This window comes from Drosophila teissieri, chromosome 2L (genome assembly GCF_016746235.2).
Source record: "Drosophila teissieri strain GT53w chromosome 2L, Prin_Dtei_1.1, whole genome shotgun sequence".
Lineage (NCBI taxonomy): Eukaryota > Metazoa > Arthropoda > Insecta > Diptera > Drosophilidae > Drosophila > Drosophila teissieri.
In genome coordinates this window covers 22,253,693-22,280,574 of record NC_053029.1, presented here as the reverse complement: position 1 = coordinate 22,280,574, position 26,882 = coordinate 22,253,693, and the positions used below count along the sequence as shown (strand labels likewise).

The 26,882-nt window shown below is 40.7% G+C and overlaps 2 protein-coding genes across 2 annotated transcripts; both read right to left on the bottom strand.

Moving 5' to 3' along the window:
- Positions 1–264: 264 nt before the first annotated feature.
- Positions 265–4,185, bottom strand: LOC122611977. The gene has a single exon (XM_043785427.1). The coding sequence runs from the start codon at positions 4,183–4,185 to the stop codon at positions 265–267; it is 3,921 nt and encodes a 1,306-aa protein (XP_043641362.1).
- Positions 4,186–6,490: 2,305 nt separating this feature from the next.
- On the bottom strand, positions 6,491–10,764 carry LOC122612704 (odorant receptor 42a). The gene is made up of 3 exons (XM_043786488.1): positions 9,989–10,764; positions 7,655–8,012; positions 6,491–7,592 (listed from the first exon to the last, which is right to left on the bottom strand). Exons 1-3 carry the CDS (start codon positions 10,762–10,764, stop codon positions 7,506–7,508), a joined length of 1,221 nt encoding a protein of 406 aa, XP_043642423.1. The 3' UTR covers positions 6,491–7,505.
- Between the last annotated feature and the right edge of the window lie 16,118 nt (positions 10,765–26,882).

Here is a 26,882-nt window from a genome sequence, read left to right as displayed (position 1 = left end):
TGACTTGTTCGCGCATACAGGGTGTCTCGTTCCCAAACATACCGGCCCCCCTGAACGGTTGTTCAGCAGAGAGGCAGTACAGCGATTTTGGCAATTGGGCGTTTGTATAATCCGTGAGCAGTCTTCACTGTAACGACTCGGACCTTGTCGTCGATTCCTGCGTGCACTGCGGTGATGCGGCCAAGAATCCATTTAGAGGGCGGTAGATTGGGCTCCTTGAGTACTACCAGTATGTCGATCTTCAGATTCTCGGTTTCCAGATTCTCAGGTATTCCATATGCCACCTTTTCCAAAAGCCTTGAACCATGGCTTGCAGCTGATTCCACTCTCCAATCGATTGACTTGCATATCCAGACGACAGGGTTCAGGCAATGCAGTATACGGAGATCCAGTCAAAAAATGAGCAGGCGTCAGTGGATCCAAAGAATTATCCCCAGTTGGGCACAGCGGGCGTGAATTCAGGATAGCTTCAATTTGGGTCAGGACAGTAGAGAGCTCCTCAAACGTTAAAGCCTTTGATCCAAGTATCCGTTTCATATGGAGTTTAATTGAGCGAACTCCAGCTTCCCACATCCCTCCAAAATGGGGAGCAGACGGGGGTATAAAGTGCCAAGAAATCCCTTCATTGGCAAAGAATCCTGCTAGTTCCTCATCTTTGGCTTGTTGAATGGCCAGACGTCTCATGTCATCCAAAGTTCGCTTGCCTCCATGAAATGTAGTTCCGTTGTCCGAATACAGGTCAGTAGGCTTCGCTCGGCGGGCAATGAATCGTTGAAAAGCTGCGATGAAAGCCTGTGTAGTTAGCTCACTAACAACCTCGATGTGAAGTGCCTTTGTAGTGAGGCACACGAAAATAGAAAACCATGCCTTTCCGATGCGTGGAGTTCTTCCTTTTGATTCCTTGATCGGTCCAGCGTAGTCCAGCCCTGTGTGTTGAAAGCAGCGGCTAGCTTGAACTCGAGGAATTGGTAGCTCTCCCATGATCTGGTTGCTTGTGCCCTTTCGTTGAAGAAAACAGGATTTGCATTGGAAGACTGCCTTTCTGACGAGATTGCGGGCTCCCAGAATCCAGTACTGCTGACGAAGATTGGTGAACGTTGCATCAACTCCAGTGTGCAGATAGGAGACATGAAAATGTCGAACCAGCAGTCCAGCTAGTGGTGTATCTTTAGGTATCAGAATCGGGTGCTTGGCGTTGTAGTTGAGTGTAGATTGCTCAATTCTCCCACCGACTCGCATTACTCCATAATCATCCAGAAACGGAGAAAACCGGATAAGATGCGATTTAGCGTTAAGCTGGCGTCGATTCTCTAGCTGCGCATATTCTCTGGCAAAGGATTTTTGTTGCACATGTCGAAGAAGTCGGCGCTGTGCGTCCAGCAACTCTTCAGACGTAAGGAATGGTGCCGAATTCCTATGATGAGATCGAAGAGTGTGAATAAAGCGATGACAGTAGCTAGATACCCTTATAAGACGCGTCCATGTTGAGAATTTGTGGATGAGTAACTCGTGTATACTTTCATCAGGAAAGTTATGTAGAGTCGTGGGCTTTATGGCTCGTTCTTCGGTGTTGACATCGAAATTTGAAGATACGCTGAACTTGCTTGTAGAAGGTGGCCACTCAGAGGTGGGTGTGGCCAGCCAGGACGGACCTTTCCACCACAGTCGATGCTCCAGAAGCTTTGACGGATGAAGTCCTCGGGAAGCACAATCAGCAGGATTGTCTTCCGTGCGAACATGGTTCCAGCAGCTACGGGGAAAGTCGCTCAATATCTCAGAAGTTCGGTTGCAGACGTAGGTGTTCCACCGTCGAGGGGGAGCTGAAAGCCAGTGTTGCACAATTTCTGAATCTGTCCAGCAGCTCGTGCTGAAAAGAGGAATTGTTAGTGATGTTTTGACAATAGAAAGCAATCGAGATAGAAGTAACGCAGCGTTTAGCTCCAAACGTGGAATTGATACGGGCTTGATCGGGGCCACCCGTGTTTTGGCGGCAACCAGAGTTACTTGAAAGCTGCATCCAACTGCAACTCGAGCGTAAACTACCGCACCGTAGGCGTGCGAGGATGCGTCGGCGAATCCGTGTAGTTGAACATCTTGAAATGGTGACGCAATATACCGTGGTACTTGGCATTGCGTAAGTGCTGGCAAAACCTCTACTAAGGCTCTCCAGCGCGTACGTAGACTTTCAGGAATGGGGTCGTCCCACTGCAGGACACTTGTCCAGCTTTCTTGGAAGATTAGCTTGAGTAGAACTGTGACCGGCGCTACCAGTCCAAGCGGATCATAAATTCTTGATAGCTGAGACAAGAGTTCTCTTTTCGTCGGAGAAATGGTCGCATCGCATCCCTTTAGGTTGAGATACAGAACGTCCTTCCCAGGGTTCCATTGGATACCAAGAACTTTGACAGGTGAATCCGCAGCTGATTTGTTGAGGAGCTGGATAGGTTCAAAACATCTATCTTCCTCTGGTAATGATTTCAGAAGACGCCAACTATTAGAACTCCATTTGCGTAGCTTGAATTTTCCCTTATCCAAGAGGGCTATAAGCTCGTCCTTGAGAATCATAAGCTCCTCGAATGTGTTGGCGCCTGTAGGGATATCGTCCACATAGGCATCGTGCAGAAGAGCGTGAGCTGCTGCAGGGTATTCATGGCCATGATCGTCGGCAAGTTGCTTTAGAACTCGAACAGCCAGAAATGGTGACGGTGCCAATCCGTAGGTAACCGTCAGCAGGCGAAAATGAAGCAGAGGTTCATTCTCAGTCTTGCGCCAAACAATGCGCTGAAAATTGGTGTGTGGCTTAAAGATTTTAATGCCTCGAAACATCTTTTCGACATCTGCGCATAAAACATATTGGTGCTGCCGGAAGCGTAGACAAACGCCAAGAAGATCGCGTTGAATCGGTGGACCAATATGTAGTCTGTCATTGAGCGATACTCCAGAGCTGTCCTTTCCTGATCCATCAAAAACTACACGACATTTTGTAGTCAGACTGTCCAGTTTGATGACAGCGTGGTGCGGCAAATAGAAGCAGGTGTCTGGGGACTCCTCAACCTGAGCCGAGGTCAGTTGTTCCATATGTCCACGTTGCAAGTAGTCGTCCAGGAAAGCTTCGTACTGCTGCTTCAATTCTGGATACCGACGAAATTTGCGTTCCAGCGAGAAGAAGCGATTGATGGCCTGTGGCAAGGTTGAATCAATAGGCGGTGCCTTCTCCTTGAAGTGATACTCGACGACGTACACCCCGTCCGTCGAGCGCTTGTGTGTGGCAGCAAAATGACGCTCTGTGGGATCGCTGGCGTCCAGGAGAGCCTGGTTAGGCTGAATGCTGTCCATCTCCATGAATGAACAAACCATTGTGTCTAGGTCCGCGTGATGAGTAACCGCAGAAGTAGGTTGATCATCGAATGCAGAGTAAGAGCTTGCAAGAATCCAACCAAATACAGTATTGAGAGCGATAGGAAAGTCGTTACCAAAGTGTTTCCGATCTCCTGTGTATAGAGACCAAAGTTGATCCGATCCAACAATGACATCGATTGCTCCAGGTGTGCAGAACGTTGGGTCTGCCAAAGGAAGCTCGCAGATTTGCCTCCACGTAGAGGATGAGGTGTCAATAACTTGGGTAGGAAGTGATGACGTCAGCGAGTTGAGAATGAACGAGACCAATTCGACAGTTTGGCCCGAATGACGAGAATGCAGCTTGATATGTGCGCGTCCACGGGTAACGCCCGCGCTGTTGGCGGCGAGACCGAGAATAGAAATCCGTGCGTGCGTTCGACGCACGCCTATTCGCTGAACAAATGATTCCGATGCCAAGGTTATTGTAGATCCAGTGTCCAGAAGCAGCCTGCAGGTTGTAGTGTTTCCCCAGGCGGCGATGACGTCAGCAAGGATAGTTGGCAACAGAGTCTGAGAACCAGCCGCCGGAATATTCTCCAGAGTATGATGCGTAAAGTTGTTTTCCGCGGGAGTCTCGCATCCCAAGCGATGACCTTTTCGAGCTAGCGGTTGATTGTGGCCAATTGTAGATCCCGCATGTGAGACTGCTGGTCGATCGCGGCTGTCAACACTTGCTGTGTCAATGTTGTTGCCATTTTGAATTGGCTGCGACGAGCCATGAACCAAAGTATGATGCTTGCGGCGGCAGATCCGACAAGTATGCCTCGATGTACAGTTGCCCGCCATATGAGCCGGGCTGAGGCAATTGAAACAGAGCTTTCTTGATTTGAGGAAGTCTCGGCGAGATGCGATGTCGAGTGCGATGAATTGAGGACACTTAAACAGTTGGTGACTCTGCTGGCACGATGTGCACTTCGGCTCTTCCCGTCTTGGATGCGTGTCTGCGTGGTGCGTTGTAGCTGCGCGTCGAGCTTGAGTTGATTCAGTTAAGTTAAAAGCCTCCAACGTATCGTAGCGTGATGTGAGAAATTTCAGGAATCGGTGGATGGTCACACCTTTTTCCTCAGATTCTGCGCACTAAGCCCAGGCTTGGCGGGTATCGCTATCTAATTTTGAAAGTAAAATGAAAATTAGCCAGGGATCCCTCTCTTCGCAATTAAGAGCTCGTAGACCACGAATAACTTCGTCTGCACCATCGGCAATTTTCCGCACTGTGCCGATATTTGAATTTATAGCACCGGAAGGCTCATGAAACTGTTTAAGAACGATCGAATAATTAGCGATTGTTTGTTATATCGCTGTTCCAGCCGATCCCATGCTTCCCGATAGTTGTCATTAGTAACTGGAATATGTTTAACTAATGCAAGCGCGTCTCCGGCAAGGTACGATTTTAAATAATGAAATCGTTGGCAATCCGTCAGGCTCGAATTGGAAGCAATCGATCCAATAAACATGTCCGAAAAATGTTTCCAGTCCTCATAATTTCCAGAAAAAGTAGGAAGTTTAATTCGCTCGAACTGAAAATCGACATGACTTCTCTGGGATGTGTCTGCGGCTTGAACTGTGGCATCAACACTGTTTGAGGTGACATCCCGTCTCAACTCCTCCAAAGTATTGCTGAGAATAGCCTGTGTAGCATAATGTTTGTCCTCATATGCGTCAAAATCCTCGTCAGGGTTCTCCCAATCGGCTTCCGATTTAAATGCATACAGCTCTTCCGAGAGCCGTACGAACCGCAAATAATTTTCCTGTAGTTGCGCCAGGCGGACAACTATTGTTTGCACTGAATGAATGTCATCAACAAATTTTAAGGCATTATTATGCGCACGAGTAATTTGGCTTTTGCAGAAGCCCCGTTGTTGAATCACACTCCGCATGGTGGTCGAAAGAAGGGAACGATTCTATACGATGTAGGAATCTATAGATCACCGTTTGCCAAAAGGCCAATAATCAAAATCAAATGCCCGAAAGAAACGCAGTTCCGGTAATCCGGCTCGAAGGACCAATTTTTTATGTTCATAAATAAACTCGCCAGTGTTACTGTTTAGTTTGATTTATTGGTTAATTTCCGACACTTAATATTAATTAGTTCGACACCGGTGCGTACGTTTGCTTGCAGATCAAAAATGTGACTGACTTAAGCTTTGGCTGTACTCACGCCATACGATTCAACTAGCATAAGACGTAAACAAGTTACCGTTAGAAGGGAGTTAGAAGTTTGGAAAAGTACTGGGCAAGCTCGCGGACAATTACAGCGGTGCGATGCTTGCATTGATTCCGCTGATAAGCTCCGCTGAAGCTGCAGATGTAAACAAAGATAAAGGGTGACTTGTTCGCGCATACAGGGTGTCTCGTTCCCAAACAATAATATATATCACCGCCAGGAGATATGTCATTTTGAGTTCGGAGGAGAGATGTCGTTTTGAAAGCGTCATATCTCCTCCCGAAGTTTTTTTAAGCTCGGAGGAGATATGTCGTTTTGAAAGCGTCATATCTCCTCCCGAAATTTTTTTGAGCTCGGAGGAGATATGTCGTTTTGAGTTCGGAGGAGATATGTCGTTTTGAAAGCGTCACATCTCCGCGCGGAGCTATGTCGTTTTTAATTCGGAGGAGATATGTCGTTTTGAAAGCGTCATATCTCTTTTCCTCTCCGAAAGGATATATGACGCTTTGAAAACGACATATCTCCTCCGAATTAAAAACGACATAGCTCCGCGCGGAGATCTCCTCCGAAATAAAAGCGACATAGCTCCTACACGAAAATGTACTGGGAGGAGATATGTCGCGAGGACATATGTCGCTATGCCGCCCTGCATTGTTTTTATTTGCCCTGGACTCTTGACCACGTGTGGAATTTTCTGTGGCTTCATCGAAGCTGTGCTCTCCCCTTTCTACCGCTTAACAGGTGCAGATCGCGGGTCAACACGAATTTGTAAGATCATAAGACTTTGAAGATTTACATATAAAACCAGCCAGAATCTAAAGCAGGGTAGGGGTACAACCATCTCTTTGAGTCAGACGAAATGCAATAAAGAAAATGCAGTTCTACAATAAACGAGTGTCCGATGATTCATTTTACTTTCAGGCCAGCGGCCGCAATCGTTCACATGAAAATTCTACTTTAGTAACGGGCACATAGACCTATAGACCGATGACCGGAGTAGTCCAGAGAAAGCTCTAAGACGGTATAAAAGGACCCCAGCACCCCATAAAGTGTTCAATTCTCGGAAAGCCATTCTCGGGAGGTCTATTCTCGGGAGGTGTCATTCTCGGAAGAAGACCGTCTTAAGAGCCAAGGATTTCGGTCCAAATTAAAGTGTTTAGAGGAGCGAAGATCTAATCCTGCGCAAAATTCCAGGATTCCAGAGTCCTGGACTGGAAGGATAAAGGAATCCTCCTAAAGGAAGACCTACAATCCAAAGAGATATAAAAGAAGTCTCAAGATGGGCGGCAAGGAGTCCAAGGCCTCAGAAAATACAGCCAATGTGGTCAACACAGTGGAAGTAATCGATCAAAAAGAAGAGTTCCTAGGCGAACAGCCTTGATTTTATCGCGGTATTGTTGGTGTTTCTGAAGATATTGAAATAAGTAAAGACCTACAAGAGATCAGTGCAGCGGCGTCGTGACCATCCCCATACTCTTGAAAGGATTGTGTCCAGTATCCCGCAGCTTCAAGAAAGTACAGCGTCAAAACATATATTATCAGAGAAGTGACAATAACAATCCGCTAATAAAAACTCACATGCCCACAGCCGATCATAAAATTAAAGCCGACAAAAAAAAAACATAAATAGTAAACCGGTGCATTTTATGGAATACCAGAAGCGTGCCGCTGAGAAACATACATACCAACATGCACGTACATGTATATCTAGATAGGAAATCTTTACTTAGTGTACTACTTTTATTTGTATTACTTTGTTGTTTAATCTATTAATTGTTGGTGCACGAATATAAATGTATGTCTAATTCCATCAGATTAGATATTATAAATACTAAGTTGAGTTTAATATGTGGGATTACAAAAACTGTACGTCACATTTTTTCTTAACGTGTACATTAAGTTGTTTCCTGCATGATTTAATGACCAGAAAACCCTTATTATATCACTCCTCCATCTCAGATTTTGCCAGTTTCTCAGCTATGTTCATTTGCTTTACGAGAGTAAAGACGGAGAACGAAAATTTTGTGACCTGCAAGGAATCCAATTAAAACAAATTCCATAAATTCCATCATAAAGTTCACATTTGCTCACACTAATGTTAGTTCCCACAGATATTGGAAATACGTTCATAGCCATGAAGGTTATCGGCTGCTGTAGTTTCTGCAGAAAGAACATTAGTGTCCTTTGGTAACGTTTTTCTCCATCAATCCAATTTGACTGAAACAGGGAATCCCCCAGCTTGTAGCAGTCTTCCGTGAGATAGTTACACAGTATACAGAAGGGAGTCGTCTCTAGAAGAACGGCTGCCATGAATGAGAGCGCTGCGATGGCTGAACCCAAGTTCGCGAACAGGACAATGTTGATTAAGGTAAAGCCTAGTACCAACCCCACCACCAAGAACTGCACGAAGATGGTACCAGAGATAAGAGGACGCAGACAGTCAACAAATCTGTAAAGGAATGAGCCAATGTACTGAAAAGGGTAATAATAATTTAGATTTTCTAAATATTGTACCGATGATATTTGCTTAAAAAAATTAAATTTTTGAAAAGGAAGCATAGTTTTTGTTTTCGATATTTCGTTAGACGGTATAAAAAAGGGTTTTTATACCCGTATCTAGAATTATTCTAATTACAATTATGCAAATGTCTTTTGTATAAGGGTATACTAGATGCGTTTCAAAAGTGTAACAGATAGAAGAAAGCGTTTTCGACCCTATAAAGTATGTATGTATATCTTTATCTTTATCTGGTCTGTCCGTCCGTATGAACGTCAAGATATTAGAAACTATAAACATAGAAAGCTGTGATAAAGCATACGGATTTCAAAAACATAAACGTGCCAAGACACAAACCGTTTAAAGCTTCCACGCCCACAGTTTGAAAAATGTTTTATTATACCCGATACTGGTAGACTAAAAGGGTATATTCTTAATCAATATCAATATCCAAGTTGATCTGGCCAGAGATCTGAGATCTGGTTGAGACCTGAGGAACTATAAAAGATAGAGAGTTGAGATTAGACATGCAGATTCTGGAGACATTGAATGTGATATGTTTCTTTTGATGTTTTAATATTTATACCCGTTACTCGTAGAGTAAAAGGGTATACTAGATTCGGTGAAAAGTATGTAACAGGCAGAAGGAAGCGTTTCCGACCATATGAAGTATATGTATAAATTTTTGATCAGGATCAATAGCCGAGTCGATCTGGCTATGTCTGTCCGTCTGTCTGTCCGTCTGTCTGTCCGTCTGTCTGTCCCATGTTGCCACGCCCACAAACCGCCCCAAACTGCCACGCCCACACTTTAAAAAAATGTTTTGATATTTTTTCATTTTTTTGGTTAGTCTTGTAAATGTATATTGATTTGCTAAAAAACTTTTTGCCACGCCCACTCTAACGCCCAAAAACCGCTCAAAACTGCCACGCCCACAATTTTGAAAAATACGTTGATATTTTTTCATTTTCTTGATAGTCTTGTTAATTTCTATCGATTTGCCACCGCCTACTCTAATGCTCACAAGCCGCCAAAGACTTTCAGTGCTAAAAATTCTCCTTCGCACTTCCACTAGCTGAGTAACGGGTATCAGATAGTCGGGGAACTCGACTATAGCGAACTCTCCTGTTTATACCCGTTACTCGTAGAGTAAAAGGGTATACTAGATTCGTTGAAAAGTATGTAACAGTCAGAAGGAAGCGTTTCCGACCATATAAAGTATATATATTCTTGATTAGGATCAATAGCCGAGTCGATCTGGCCATGTCCGTCTTTCCGTCCGTCCGTCTGTCCATCCGTATGAACGTCGAGATCTCAGGAGCTATATAAGCTAGAAAGTTGAGATTCAGAATGCAGACTCCAGAGACATAGAAGTTTGTCGATTCATGTTACCACGCCCACTCTAACGCCCACAAACCGCCCAAAACTGTCACGCCCACACTTTCGAAAATGTTTTAATATTTTTTAATTTTTGCATTAGCTTTGTAAATTTCCATCGATTTGCCGCCAAAAACTGTCAGTGTGGAATATTCTCCTTTGCACTTCCACCAGCTGAGTAACGGGTATCAGATAGTCGGGGAACTCGACTATAGAGTTCTTTTATCGTTTTATTATAAACATCGGTATTTTGAAAAATGTTGGCACGCCTCTTCTGAAGCCGATTGTTACGCCCACACTCTTAAAAACTGTTGTTTCTTTTTATTTCTACTGATATTCTAGAAAATGGTGAAATTTATCGTTCGAACTTCTATTGGCGACTTCAGCATTCTCTGTTATTTGATAATGTATAATTCCTACAAAAGGATATAAACTTCGAATGTAGCATCCTTTTTTGCTTAGATTATATTGACCCCAATTTTTAATTATATTCTGTTTAGAAAAAAAGTTTAGTTTCTCTTTGCATAATATATCAGTTGTCAGTCACTCACCGCAGAATAACTTTATGATCTTGTATGCACTCAACAAGTTGTTCATATCTCTGCTCTTGGCTTTCAGCAGCGGACGTTCCCAAACGTCGAAGGCGCTTCGCGAAGACCGACATGTGCGCACGCAGGACTAGGACGAAGTTGACTGGGTAGCAATCAACGCATACATCCTGGAAGCAGGCGCCAGCCATGGCGAAGTATTCCAGGCCGGCTTGCAGAGCCAGATGCAAATTGCTGGATCGCCAGTCCAGAAAAGGGTAGTAATTTTGGTACGGTGGTCTTCCAATAAAGATCGCCGACAGAAACGTATTAGTGGCATAAATCATGTAGACAGCCATGAAAAAGAAGAATATACGGTTACTGAGGGAGACAGCGCGATGTACCTGTAGACGCTCTCCGGGTTCTGTGACACGCCTATCCATCTCGTCGAGAATGGCATTAGCCTCGTCAAAGCGCTTAACTAATGCCCACACTATCAGCACTTTTGTAGAGCAGGACCAAGCATTAAAGGCCACCTGCAGCGACGTTAGAAACTCTCCTGGTGAGAACTCTGATAAATGGATGATATAGCCTGTGAGGAAGCCAATGGGCTGATAAAACGTGGAACAGAAGTTCAGTGCGAAAGACCACAGTACGTAGGCCACGAAAAACTTGGCTGGTGGATTGCGGACGCCCATTAAAAAGACGCAGCGCAGTAAGTACAGGGTCGCGTCTCGGGAGCGAACTGGGGAATCCGCCGATTGGGTGAACAAGGCCGGAAAATACCTTCGCAGACCCATATTGAATGCACTCGAACTTCAATTATTAAACTAAAGCACTGTCTGCAAAGGCCTTTTATAGGGCCGCCAATGTCGTGATTATAAGTCCATCAGTCATCATTTAGATAATTCATTGGCGACACATGGAAACTCGTTTGTGGAAATCAATTACCCAAGGGGTTATAAAGTTTACTAAAGTATGCTGGGTATGGATTGAAATACCCTTCTCTCTATTAGTAATTGCAGAGGGTTGATACAATTCAAATGACCTACAAATTCAAAAAGCATTGGATAACGCTTCACATAGGTGTAAAAGTTTACACTATTCCATTAATAAGTGATGAGTCCACTACCACGTCAAAAAAACAAACAGGCTGCAACGGTTCACAGAGAAAAGAATTTAGTTTGCAATTGTGTATCGTTTACTTCATCAGTAGAAAACTCATTAACACAACAGTTACAAAAAGTTTAAAAAAAATAATAACAATATTTAAATTTATTTATTTAAACAAGAGGGAACGCTATAGTCAAGGTTCTTTGACTTTAAGATACCCGTTTCACGGCTAGTGGGAGTTCGAACGAGAAGTTTCAAAATGTGTTCCCTATATTTCCTATTTCCCGATATTATTTGGCAAAACAAATAAAAAATTTAAGAACATTTCAGAGGTGAGGGCAATTTTTGGAGGCTTTGTAAGAATTTGGCCACAGAAAAAATAAAACGAACGAAATGTAAAAAAAACATTTTCAAACGCGGCGGCGTGGCAGTTTTTGGCGTTTAGCCGTTAGAGTTGGCGTGGCAACATCGGGAAACTAACTAACACAGCGTCATGTCTTTTAAATTTCTTAATCGCCTAATCTTAACTTTCTAGCTTTTATCGTTCCTGAGATCCCGACGTTCATACAGACTGACGGACGGACATGGCCACATTGATTCGGCTATTGATCCTGATCAAAAATATACATATTTTATATGTTCGGAAACGTTTCCTTCTGCCTGTTACACACTTTTCAGCGAATCTAGTATACCCTACTACTCTACGAGTAACGGGTATAATTGGCGCAAACCAAGGAGAGGTTTGAGTAAAAGTTCCACCGCGACGTTCACTTTAACGCCCACAAGCCGCCCAAAGCTGCCACGCCCACACTTTTGAAAAATGTTTTGATATTTTTCATATTTTTGTCAGTCTTGTAAATTTTTTTTAGCAAATTAGTTTTGCCAAAAATCTTTTTCTAACGCCCGCTCTAACGTGATTATCGATATATTGGGGGATGAAATATTTTTATGCTTGGGTGTACCCAAAACAGTATGGTGTTCGACATATGTTTACCGGTGTATATGCTCCACAATCCAACGGAGCTGAGACAGTTAACCGTTCTCTTAATGCGGCTTTGAGTGCTTACTTTCGCTCCGACCAACGCGAATGGAACGTATTCCTCAGTAGCATCAATTGTTCTTTTCGTAACTCGATTCATCAATCAATCGGTATATCGCCGTATCATGTGGTTTTCCGTCAACACATGATAACCCACGGTAATGACAATAAAATGTTGCGCAAACTTAATTTACTCGCACAAGGTGACGTAAAATGTTTAAGGACTATCGAATTTCAAAGAATTCGCTCCAACATTGCCAAACATTTGAATAAGGCTTATGAGACAATTCAAAAGACTTACAATCTCCGAGCAAGACCACGTTCTGTTAAGGTTGGCCAAGAAGATGATAAAAGGAATTTCTTACTAAGTAACGCAGCGAATAATTTTAACGCGAAACTCGCTCCTGTCGGTATCAAGGGTCAAGTCAAAGAAAGGATTGATCAGTCAATTTATCTCTTAGAGGACGGCAAAGAACTTGGTAGCTTTTATGCCAAGGACATTGTCAGTCACAGGGAATAAAAATCAAATCTGTGCTTGTGGGAGTCGAGTCAGGATCGCATTTATTGGAGCAAAGTCCATGACCTGGCGAACTTTATATTTTCCGGTTAAATATTCGTGTCGATTGGACAAGAGTTTTTCAAAATAGATACTGTCAATATATAGAATAAGTCGTGCTTTAACTTAAGTGCGTCTGCTGCCCGTCTCACGTTTTGGAGGTAAAAGTCTTACTGCCCTGCATTGTTTTTATTTGCCCCGGACTCTTGACCACGTGTGGAATTTTCTGTGGCTTCATCGAAGCTGTGCTCTCCCCTTTCTACTGCTTAACAGGTGCAGATCGCGGGTCAACACGAATTTGTAAGATCATAAGACTTTGAAGATTTACATATAAAACCAGCCAGAATCTAAAGCAGGCTAGGGGTACAACCATCTCTTTGAGTCAGACGAAATGCAATAAAAAAAATGCAGTTCTAAAATAAACGAGTGTCCGATGACCAGGCCAGCGGCCGCAATCGTTCACATGAAAATTCTACTCTAGTTACGGGCACATAGATCTATAGACCGATGACCGGAGTAGTCCAGAGAAAGCTCTAAGACGGTATAAAAAGACCCCAGCCCCCGATAAAGTGTTCAATTCTCGGAAAGCCATTCTCGGGAGGTCTATTCTCGGGAGGTGTCATTCTCGAAAGAAGACCGTCTTAGGAGCCAAGGATTTCGGTCCAAATTAAAGTGTTTAGAGGAGCGAAGATCTAATGCTGCGCAAAATCCCTTTTGAAAAAGGTTTTGATATTTTTTTACATTTTTCTTAGTCTTGTAAATTTTTTTATTTAGCATATTAGATTTGCCACAAACCAATAACGCCCACAACCGCCAAAAGCTGCCACGCCCACACCTTTGAAACATTTTTGAATTTTTTTCATTCAATTCTTTTTTTTTCCATTTCTATCAATATGGCAGAAACAAGTCAAAACAAGAGGGAACGCTGTAGTCGAGTTCCCCGACTATCTGATACCCGTTACTCAGCTAGTGGAAGTGCGAAAGAGAAATTTCAACACTGACTGTTGTTGGCGGTGTGTGGGCGTTAGAGTGGGCGTGGCAAAAAGTTTTTTAACAAATCAATATACATTTTCAAGACTAATTCAAAAATTAAAAAATATCAAAACATTTTTCAAAAGTGTGGGCGTGGCAGCTTTGGGAACGCTATAGTCGAGTTCCCCGACTATCTGATACCCGTTACTCAGCTAGTGGAAGTGCGAAGGAGAGTCTTGAATACTAACAGTTTTTAGCGGTTTGTGGGCGTTAGAGTGGGCGTGGCAAAAAGTTTTTTAGCAAATCGATAGAAATTTACAAGACTAATATTAAAATGAAAAAATATCAAAACATTTTTCAAAAGTGTGGGCGTGGCAGCTTTGGGCGGTTTGTGGGAGTTAGAGAGGGCGTGGCAAAAAATTTTTTTGGCAAATCGTTAGAAATTTACCAAACTAATACAAAAATGAAAAAATATCGAAACATTTTTCAAAAGTGCGGACGTGGCAGTTTTGGGCGGTTTGTGGGCGTTAGAGTGGGCGTGGCAACATGAATCGACAAACTTTCGCTGCGTCTATGTCCCTGGAGTCTGTATGCTTTATCTCAACTTTCTAGCTTTTGTAGTTCCTGAGATCTCGACGTTCATACGGACGGACAGACGGACGGACAGACGGACGGACGGACAGACGGACATGGCCAAATCGACTCGGCTACTGATCCTGATCACGAATATATATACTTTATATGGTCGGAAACGCTTCCTTCTGCCTGTTACATACTTTTCAACGAATCTAGTATACCCTTTTACTCTACGAGTAACGGGTATAATGATAAAATATTAAAACATTTTTCAAAAGTGTGGGCGTGGCAGTTTTGGGCGGTTTGTGGGCGTTAGAGGGGGCGTGGCAACATGAATCGACAAACTTGCGCTGCGTCTATATCTGGAGTCTGTATGCTTAATCTCAACTTTCTAGCTTTAATAGTTCCTGAGATCTCGACGTTCATACGGACGGACAGACAGACGGACAGACAAACGGACGGACAGACGGACATGGTCAGATCGACTCGGCTATTGATCCTGATCAAGAATATATATACTTTATATGGTCGGAATCGCTTCCTTCTGCCTGTTACATACTTTTCAACGAATCTAGTATACCCTTTTACTCTACGAGTAACGGGTATAAAAATGGTCGACAATCATTATTGGAGCGAGACACAGCTATAAAACACAATGTCCTTCGCCTGGGTTTGAATGTCAACCGCATTGAAGAGCCTACACCGTTCCCGAAGTGGAAAGGCGTCAAAGTAAAGCTGGGCATAGATCCCGAGATTAGACCGGTGCAAGAGCCGGTAAGAAGAATTCCGGTAGCTTTAGAGGAGAAAGTTCATGCTAAGCTGGAGGAAGCCCTTAAACGTGACATAATCGAACCAGTTATGGGTCCAAGTTCATGGATCTCTACCATCGTACTGGCATTTAAAGAGAATGGAGACATTCGGCTGTGCGTGGATATGCGCTTGGCAAATAGGGCAATTTAGCGAGAGAACTTTCCTTTACCCATTTTTGAATCCTTTATGACAAAGTTAAAAGACGCGAAGTTCTTCTCCCGCCTTGATCTTAATGATGCCTATCACCAATTGGAATTGGAAGAGTCTAGTAGGGAGATTACAACGTTTATAACGTCAAAGGGGCTCTTCCGATATAAAAGATTGATGTTTGGGGTGAATTCGGCTCCTGAGATTTTTCAGCGCCGGCTGGAACAACTGCCAGCTGCATTCCCGAATGCCATGAATTACATCGATGACGTGATAATTTTTGGGGCCAATGAACCCGAACATGAAACAGTAAAATCAGTTTGCAAAGTGTTTAACGACAATAATGTTTTGTTAAACAAACAAAAGTGCACTTAAAAAACAAAAAGGCTAAAATTCTTGGGGCACATTTTGTCCGACTCGGGAATTGAAGTTGACCCCGAGAAGATAGAGGTTATTAATTCTTTTAGAGTCCCCAAGAATAAGGAAGAAACCCGCAGTTTTCTCGGTCTCATTACCTATGTTGGAAAATTTATTCCTGATTTGGCCGAGAACACGGCCTACGCCAATTATTACGAAAAGACAACAAATTTCAATGGGGCGATACCGAGGAAAGGGTTTTTCAAAACTTTTTTAGCACTTGTTTGGGCAGAAGAGAAATTCTACTATTACCTAGCTGGTCTACATTTCGAGCTGGTAACAGATCATAAAACCTTAGAGGCTATCTTCAAACCGACATCGAAGCCTTCAATCATACAACTTTAAAGTAATCTATAAAACCGGAAAGGAAAATTTATCTGATGTATTGTCCCGACTTTGCCAATCATCGTCAAGTCCAGCTACCAATAGAATGGAGTATAGCATCTTGCGAGTAGTGGAAAGCGCTATTCCCAAGTCAATGACCATCTCCCAGATCGCTGAATCGTCATTGCGAGACGAAGAAGTTGTCGATGCTATACACAGTCTAGAGAACGACTCCTGGGAACGAGAAACATCAACGAAATTATATCCATTTCGATTTGAATTGTCGACCATAGGACCTCTCCTACTGAGAGGAAATCGCATTGTAATCCCAACAACTCTTCGCAAACGGGTATTTGAATTGGCACATGAAGGACACCCAGGAGAATCAGCTATGAAACGCCGCTTAAGATCCAAGGTATGGTGGTGCAGACACTGCCTCCTGGTATCCCAGTCAATAAGACCAGCCCCGATGGACAGGAATCCATTTCCTACGGGACCGTGGATATGGGTTGCGTCAGATCTGTTGGGACCCCTGCCTAACAATGAATTTATTTTAATTTTTATAGACTATTTTTCTCGCTATATGAAGTTTAAGTTTTTGCGGTCGATCTCATCGAGCAGTTTGATTGGAATCATGAAAGAAATATTCTGTAGATTGGGCTATCCAAAATACTTACGTACCGACAATGGACGGCAATATATAAGCCATGAATTCTCCGAATATTGCAAGACATGCGGCATAGAACAAGTTAAAACCCCACCATACTGGCCTCAGGCTAATGGGGAAGTGGAATACTTAAATAAATCCTTAGTCAAACGGCTGAAAATTGCCTACTCAAATTCAAAAAACTATACGGAGGAGATACAAAAGTTTGTGCTGATGCATAATGTAACTCCCCATGGAACCACAGGGATTGCCCCAACCCAATTAATGTTTAATAGAATAATACGCGACAAAATACCAGGGATTGAAGAATTAAATGAACAGTTCACAGACTCTGCGGAAAAAGAGCGAGAGAGGGAGATTCAGTCAATTGTGAACCACCGGATTAATAAGTCGTATTATCGAAGAACGAATAAAACAGATCAATAACAGAAGCTCAGCGTGTATCAATTGTGTATTTTCGGGTTATAGATAATGAGATTGACCAAGAGGTTTTAACACCAGGTAATTTTTGGATTGGAAGACCCCCTTAGAAATAGTCGAACCAATGGAAGACGAAAGAATCGGAAATTTGGATAGGTGGAGACTTAACCAAACAATGAGGAAAGATTTCTGGGTAAAATGGAAGAATGAATATTTGCATACGCTCCAGCAAAGGATTAAATGGAAAAGAGAAATTCCTAATATAGAAGAAGGGCAAATAGTTTTGATGAAGGATGAGAATTGTCGTCCAGCAAGATGGCCTTTAGGAATGGTGGAAAAAGTCCATAAAGGGAAGGATGATAAGGTCCGAGTGGGTGAAGTAAAAATGCAGGAGGGATTTATCATTACAAAAATTTGTCCTTTAAAAGGTATAAGTTCTGTTTAAAAAAAATGAGGATGACCCTGAGCCAAAAAGACGGACTAGAACGACAACAGGAATGTCCAAGATTGGGATCCGCTAAAATTATCATTATTAAATCATACTTCAGAATTTGAACGATTAAATAATGAAATTAAATATATGAAGGAGCATCATCAGAAATTAAAGGACTTAGATTTCCATCATATTTCCGGACATGCTGGATTAATTATTGCTTTAATAATAATGGTAGTATTAATAATATATTTTATATGAAAATGTGCTATTCAACAAAGATTGCAAGCAATAACCTTCGCAGGCCCATTGTCAGTAGTGTAAGTTGTTGATATAAACAATAAAATTATTAAGAAAATATATATAGACAAAAATACAGTTCACTATATCGTTGATTCGAAAAGAAAAAATGTACAAGAGATTAAAGCAGAACTGTTTTAAATAAATGAAAATTTAATAAAATTTGTTAATATAAAATAAGAAAATATAAACTAAAATTGTAAACAAAAGATAATAAGCCAAGTAACTTGGGCCTTTATAAAAATATTGGTTGCAAAATAAATTATATCGAATAAAATAAATACAGTCCACTATTTATACGGTATATTTATATTTACAGGTACCCCAATACTTGTGCTGAGTAGTAACCGAATTTATTTCATTGATCCTTGACAACACGTCGGCTACAATATTTTCTTTACCGGGTCTGTAAAGTAATTCATGATTGTATTCTTCGAGATACTTTTTCCACCTTTTTACTTTACCGTTTCCATTCCAGTTACTAAGAAAATGCGTTAAGGGCTCGTAGTCAGTGAAAATTTTCACCTTTGCTTTACCGTACAGGTAATTATATCCGTTACTCGTAGAGTAAAAGGGTATACTAGATTCGTTGAAAAGTATGTAACAGGCAGAAGGAACCGTTTCCGAGTATATAAAGGATATATATTCTTGATCAGGATCAATAGCCGAGTCGATCTGACCATGTCCTTCTGTCCGTCCGTCTGTCTGTCTGTCTGTCTGGCCGTCCGTCTGTCTGTCCGTCTGTCTGTCCGTCCGTATGAACGTCGAGATCTCAGGAACTATAAAAGCTAGAAAGTTGAGAATAAGCATACAGAATTATATTATTCCAAACTGAATTATATTATATTTTTAACTAACTATTATCTTGAAAAATTAGAAGTTAGAACTTATTGGGAACGCTATACTTGACTGTCATATACCCGTTACTAAGCTAAAGGGACCTCAAAATGCAAAGTGTTGCTGAGGAATCCAGGAAAGCTAGCAACAAGATAGAACGCTATAGTCGGGTTCCCCGACTATCTGATACTCGTTACTCAGCTGGTGAAAGTGCGAAGAGATATTACAACACTGACCGTTTTCGGCGGCTTGTGGGCGTTAGAGTGGGCGAGGCAAAAAGATTTTCGGTATATAGAGTTAAATTTACAAGACGAACAAAAATGTGAAAAAATGTCATAACATTTTTCAAAAGTATGGGCGTGGCAGTTTTGGGCGGTTTTGTGGGCGTTAGAGTGGGCGTGGCAAAAAGTTTTTGAGCAAATCGATAGAAATTTACAACACTAATACAAAAATGAAAAAATATCGAAACATTTTTCAAAAGTGTGGACGTGGCAGTTTTTGGCGGTTTGTGGGCGTTAGAGTGGGCGTGGCAACATGAATCGACAAACTTGCGCTGCGTCTATGTCCCTGGAGTCTGTATGCTTAATCTCAACTTTCTAGCTTTTGTAGTTCCTGAGATCTCGACGTTCATACGGACGGACAGACGGACGGACAGACGGACCGACAGACGGACATGGCCAAATCGACTCGGCTACTGATCCTGATCACGAATATATATACTTTATATGGTCGGAAACGCTTCCTTCTGCCTGTTACATACTTTTTAACGAATCTAGTATACCCTTTTACTCTACGAGTAACGGGTATAATTAGAATATGTAAATTTCATGTTAGCTACCTAAGCTAGGACTTAGAAAATAAAGATTCAGTTTGGAATTATCAACTCACAATTAAAGTCTTCTTATTTGGAACCTTTACAACGAGTAACGGGTATAAAAAATGAATCAAAATTTCAAATTTACAATTGCACAACCAGTTATTGCCATCATGCCATGAAAGGGTGATGTCCGAAAACAGAGGATACCGAATATAATTGGTCGGTCGATCCTTGGGACTTCCGAACATCGAAGATTGGCCTATTCACAAATCGAGAATAATTAATTAATTAATACAACCAGTTAGACCCACCTATACACAGTAGATTCCTAAAAACCAACCTATGTGGCACCTATCAAATTATTTTAGACCCAACCCAACACCAGACCCAACCCAACATAAACACACAACCAATTATTCAAAAAAGTCCTTTCTCACAACATTCGAATAAAACCCAAAATCCTCAAACAGCGCATTTAAGGGGAAATACATACCCTTAACTACTAAAGCCCTCCACATCTAATAATACTAACTTCCAGATTACCAAACGACTAAGACCATCGGACAGTGAACAAACCAAGAAGTCTATTGAAGAATTGAGATTTCAAGACGCGCACGAATATGAACAATTTCAACCAAATTATTATGAACAACAGTATTATGACCACATTATTCAAGACGGTTAAAAAATAATATAACTCAGCACCAAACGAAAATTTTCAGTTAACAGTTAACCCGGACAACACGAAAACAGAAATATCATACAAAGTTTGCACATATAAATGCCTTGTAGACACAGAATCCACAATAAATATGATTAATAAAACAAGAGAGAACGCTATAGACGAGTTACCCGTATAAACTTCCTTTAATGACGTTGTTGTTATGTGCTCTGGCGGCTACTCCGCATAGCTTATAAGCCTTAAGAGAATTAAGCCAATATTCATTGGAAATAAAGATATCAACGGGGACAGTGGTCCCCTACAAACAACGACCTCGCGTTTCGTTAACTTCATTGAATACGCTTACAAATGCATCTTTTATCGGAGATATTTCGCCCTTTAATTCAGAATTAGTGTAATATTTTCTATTCTCGTATTCATGCTTCTAAAATTTGTATTTACTTTACTCGCTGATCTTTTAAGGATATTAAGTGTTGATTCTAAAACAGAAGTTTGCCTTTTTTGATAATTCTGCAGTATTTTGCTGTTTTATCTAACAGGTTTTTTATATTACCCTCTAAGATTTCCATTATACCAAATAGTATGTGTAAGAGAGAGAGCCCATAAACTCAAAAGGAGTCATACAAAATTTGTTATTTTCTCCCAGATCTGCAATTGTCGTTAAGTGTTATCGAGAACAGTAAGAAATTGATCTTCAAACCTATGACGTTTATCACATACCGCTCTCATTTATTCATTTAGTAGCCTTTCCCTTTTTATCATGTTAAAATACACTATTAGATCCCAAGAAGATTCTATGACTTCGACCTCTCCCATTAGATCCAAATAAATTAAAGTAGTGTTGTTTAATTTTTTAATTGACCACTTATGTTTTCCTTGTGTAGGTAAACTTCCATTCAATACTTGGCAAACCATTAGGAATAACATTATAGACATTACTCCAAGATGATCGATTTTAGGGCTATTTCGAGTAACAATTGCCTGTTTAAAACGAATACGTGATTCGCTATCTTCAACCTCAGTTACCGGTAAAATTGATCCATCTTGTAGTCTTACTCTTACTACCCTGACTCGGTCGTCTTCTCCTTTATGTACTTCTTCTACTTTTCCCAAGGGCCTTCTTGCGGGGTGACAATTTTCATCGTGTAATAATAAAATGTCACCTTTATTAATATTTTGCATCCTATTTTCCATTTAATCCAAAACTCCGGTTTCATTTTCTGAATTAGTTTCCATCTATCTAAACATCCAAGTTTTTCGTAGGGAATTGTTTCAATAGGTCATATAGTAGGCCTGCCTAAAAGAAAATTACCTGGTGTTAAAACTTGTAAATCGTCCATGTCCGTATACCATTGGCCGTATACAAAGGTCTTGAATGTAATACCGCTTCAATTTGGCATGATAGAGTTGCCATCTCTTTATAAGTAAAACAAGAGCGAACGCTATAGTCGAGTTCCCCGACTATCTGATACCCGTTACTCAGCTATTCGAAGTGCGAAGGAGAGTCTTCAGCACATACAGTTTTTGGCGGTTTTGTGGGCGTTAGAGTAGGCGTGGCAAAAAGTTTTTTGGCAAATCGATAGAAATTTACAAGACTAATACAAAAATGAAAAAATATCAAAATATTTTTCAAAAGTGTGGGCGTGGCAGCTTTGGGCGGTTTGTGGGCGTTAGAGTGGGCGTGGCAACATGAATCGACAAACTTGCGCTGCGTCTATGCCCCTGGAGTCTGTATGCTTAATCTCAACATTCTAGCTTTTGTAGTTCCTGAGATCTCGACGTTCATACGGACGGACAGACGGACGCGTCCGGACGGAAATCGACTCGGCTACTGATCCTGATCAAGAATATATATACATTTATTTATATTATATATATATATTATATATTTATATGGTCGGAAACGCTTCCTTCTGCCTGTTACATACTTTTCAACGAATCTAGTATACCCTTTTACTCTACGAGTAACGGGTATAACTATTGTCGCCTATTTTTCTTTTAAGGTGATATTTTGCCCCCAGGTTTCCAAATGCCTCCGAAATGAGGTCCTGCCGGGAAAATAAAATGCCATTCAATTTGTTCATTTCCTAATACTGGAATAATTTAAGTGTTTTCTTTGAGTGCTTTCTGTAAATTTTCGTACAATTTTCGGCGGCACGCACATATTTTGTTCCATTACTAGGAAATTTTTGCACATTTTCCTCTTTTGGAAAAGAATCTCCTTAGTCCAGCTAAAAAGGCATCAGAAATCAAATCACTTACAACTTTTAAATGGATAGCCTTTGTGGCCATGCACACAAATACAGCAGTACTCGTAATTCGACTTTCGACTTGGCCAACCGTTGAGGTCCCATACACCAAATTTTACATTCTAGTAATTTTTCCGGTGTTACACCCGGAAGGGTTGTCTTCTGACCTAACATGTCTCAACTCGATCTCTTTAACTTTTCTTATCTTGTTCGCCGTAGAATAAATGTGTCTTTATTATTCCCATTTTTAATACATGCAAGTGTATGCCTTTGTTTGACCAATTGCTGTCGATTTACTATCTTTTCATTTTGAGAGAAGATGTGCAGCACAATGTTCTAATTTAGGGATACGATTTTTCTTTGCTAGCTATCCTCAAAGAGGATCCCACCTTAGCATATACACCGGCTGTGCTTGCTTTTTCGGACGCATCAGAGAATCCATGAATTTGTACTGGCATTTTATATTGGAATTTAACCCACCTTGGTACTACTCTAATACTTTTTAGAAAAGTTAAGTTTTCTTTAATAGCATTCCATTCATTGGCATCTGGATCTGATAAGTTCTGATCCCATTTTTTATCGGTCAAATACAGTTTTTGCATAAATAATTTTCCGGTCATTGTTACTGTAGGCAAGCAGCCTAAGGGGCCATACATTTTCACCTTTTCTAATTCAAAGGCTACTTGTTCGACGGGTTTTCTGGCTTCATGTATGGAATTAGCACCAGTCATCAGATCATCTATATAAAAATCATTTGGTCCAATCCACTTTAGACATTTGTTGTTTGTAGTTTTCTCTGAAGCATCAAAAACTACTCTTATTTTAGTTGTAAGGCTGGATTCTATTACTACACCTTGCTGTAAATAAATATTAAATAATATTTTCCTTTTTCCTTGGGCTCTACCATATGTCCCAAGTTAAAATATTCGGGCAGGAATGTTATATAATTTTCTTGTCTTGTAAATTTCACTCGATTTGCCAAACATCTTTTTGCCACGCATACTCTAACGCCCACAAACCGCCAAAAACTGTCAGTGTTGAAATTTTTCCTTCGCACTTCCACTAGCTGAGTAACGGGTATCACATAGTCGCGGAAGTCAACTATAGCGAATTCTCTTGTTTATTGTACTTTCTTAGAGACTAACAAAATGTTGTCTAATCTTAATCTATATAAGATTACAATTGAGTTTTAAATTGTATTGGGGGTAGGCGGGACCTAAGTAAGTTATCGCTGGGCTGGTTGATTGATCGGTTCGCTGCAGCCGACATGAGCTGCTGACTCTCAGTAACCGACTGGCAAGGGACTTTGTATGTGCGTTGAGCTTGCTTAAGTATTTAACTTTTCTAGCGGATATTTCATCTTTGACAATCTTGACTTGCAAGTCTCTGTGAATGTTTTCGTTTCTTAGGTACCACGGAGCCCCAGTCATAGTGCGCAGGATTTTTAATTGGACTCGCTCAACAATGTCTAGGTTGCCTTTAGACGCGTTGTCCCATAGCTCAAAGTCGTAAGTTCATATTGGCTTAAGCACAGTGTTGTATATGAGAATCTTGTAGTCGAGACATAGGGGCGTTGATTAGCCAGTGGAGACCAACTGCTTTGAGCTTCATATTTGTGGTTTTAGCTTCAATGCGCCATGTGAGCCGCCTGTATAGGTACGTTACCTCAGCAGCTTGTGGAACAGGTGTGATGTGTAGAGCTAGTATATCCGATGTATACAGGATGGAGAGGACAGAATATAGCAGTCCTAAGGCACACCTTACTATGAAGATGCCTTCGTAGAGGTACGTCTCTTGTGAGAACTTTGGGGCAGCATTTTTTATAATTTTGAACATAAGTCCATCGAGCCATACTCTGCCAGAAGCCTGAGTTACGTCCAGAAATAGTGCTGAGCAATACTCTTAATTTTTAAAGGCACTTCGTATTTCTGTTGGGATGAGATTTACTTGCTCTATGGTTCCGTGATTTTGTTGAAAGCCAAATTGATGCGATGGAATTATATTGCGCTGCTTGATATATGGCACGAGACGTAAACAGAGCAACCTTTTGTGAGTTTCGAAAAGCTTGTTAGTATGATTATTGGTCTGTAGGATGCTGGTATTGTTTTATCCTTTCTGGTTTGGGCACCAATATCAATATTGACTTTTTCCATTGTTTCGGATAAAAGCCTAGCTTCGCAATTTTGTTAAAGAGTTGGCAGATTGACTCGAACTTATCATCTTATTACTATCATGTCCAGGTGATTTTCCAGGCTTTAACTCTTTGGCAATCCTCAGAATTTCATCTGTTCTAAAAACAATTGGCTTCTGGGGTGTGTTGTTGCCGTCTGACAAGGGGAGCCTAAACGAGTTATTAGGCGGATTCGGCTAAAAAACTTTTTGGAGGTGGTTTTATTTGGAGCTCGGTGATCTGTGTTTCTGCTATTCTCTGTGCAGGCGTCATTTTTCAAGTACCAGATTCTCTGTATCTGTTTGATGTATTATTTTTTAAAGTTACGTAATATACCATAATATATTTTGATTAAAGCTGTACAAATTTACAACTTAAGTATGAATAAAGTGTATTGTAAGTAAGGTAAGTTCCTATTTTATGAACGAGATGTTCTTTTTTTTAAGAATTAAATATTCTTATTTTCAGAAAAAACAGTTTTATTGTAAGAACGAATTATTCCCATTTTAAGAATCGGGTCTCGCAGCTGCCAGAAATTCCGAAATTTGTTATTTGTAAACATGCCAACTTTGGAGATATTATCTTTGTTATCTTAAGATCAGCTGCGTGCGCATCTAAACTATTCCCTTTCGCGCTCACTCGACGAATTTGACGAATTTCTTGAAGAAATTTAAATTAAATGGCTTGAATTCGCTACTATAAAAATCGACTTTAATTCGCAAAAAAGGCTAATAAAAAGGCTTATTAGCTCAAGAAATATACATTTTTAGATTCTATATCAACACGTTCTTGATTTGAGAAAAAAACCAGTTCCTATACATCTTTTTCCCTTAAAAATTAAATTTTTACACTGTTTTTAAAGTTTTTACAGCTACATATATTTAATGACAACAATGGTTTTTTATATGGTTATACATAGATGTTAGTGTACAGTATCAAACGCACTTAACTTTTTTATTGAAAGCTCTTTAAAATAGCCAATAACGTAATCGCGGTATTGTTTATTATCGTACACGATAAACATTAATATAATATTTTTATACCCGTTACTCGTTGAGTAAAAGGGTATACTAGATTCGTTGAAAAGTATGTTACAGGCAGAAGGAAGCGTTTCCGACCATATGTATATATATTTTTGATCAGGATCCATAGCCGAGTCGATCTGGCCATGTCCGTCCGTCTGTCCCTCTGTCTATCCGTATGAACGTCGAGATTTCAAGCCTAGAAAGTTGATTTAAGCATGGAGACTGCAGAGACATAGACGCAGCGCAAGTTTGTTGACCCATGTTGTCACGCCCACTCTAACGCTTATAAACCGCCCAAAACTGCCACGCCCACACTTTTGAAAAATGTTTTTATATTTTTCCTTTTTTTATTAGTCTTGTAAATTTATCTTAATTTGCCAAACATTTTTTTTGCCACGCCCACTCTAACTGCCAAAAACTGTCAGTGTTGAAGTCAAGAAGACGCACAAGACTCCGTAATTTTATAGATATTTTATATGTGATCTTGCTTACACTTAAATCCTTTGCATAATTTAAATAATAAGTCCAATTAAAAAAAAACAATTTATTAATAGAAATTGGATGAAATAAGTTCGATATTTTATGAAAGAAAGGTTATTGAAAATAGGACAAGAAAAATCACTAAATAAGAAAAGGTAGTGAAGGTAAATGATGATTTTACCAGTAAGATGCGCCTTAAAAGCGGAGATTAAGCGATGATTTTACACTCATTTAGCGGTGTTTATGTGAGGGTATGTATGTGCAGGGTATGTATGTGCAAATATATATATACATATGTATATACATATAGGTGACATACATATTTAAGTTTCTTTTCAATGCTCCACACGATTTATAAACAAATTTGTACTTACCCTGCAAAAAAGGGATCACACACCATGCCCACTTCTTTTAATGCAGCATTTCCGACCGTTTAAAAAAGTATATATTCTTGATCAGGATCACTAGCAGAGTCGATCTGCCCATTTCCGTCTGTCCGTATGTGCGTCCGTCTGTCAGTATGTCCGTATGTGCGTCCGTCTGTCCGTCTCTGTCAGTATAGTTCTAAGGAACTATATAAGCTAGAAAGTTGAGATTAAGCATGCAGACTACAGAGACATAGACGCAGCGGAATTTCGAATTCATTTTGCCACGCCCATTCCAACGCCCAAACTTTTGAAAAATGTTTTGATATTTTTTCATTTTTTTATTAGTTTTGTAAAATTATCTGGATTTGCCAAAAAAAGTTTTGCCCCCCCCCATTCCAACGCCCACACTATTAACAAATGTATTCATATTTTTTCAGTTTTTTGTTAGTCTTGTAAATTTCTATCGATTAGCCAAAACCACGCCTACTCTAAATCCCTCAAACCGCCCAAAAATTG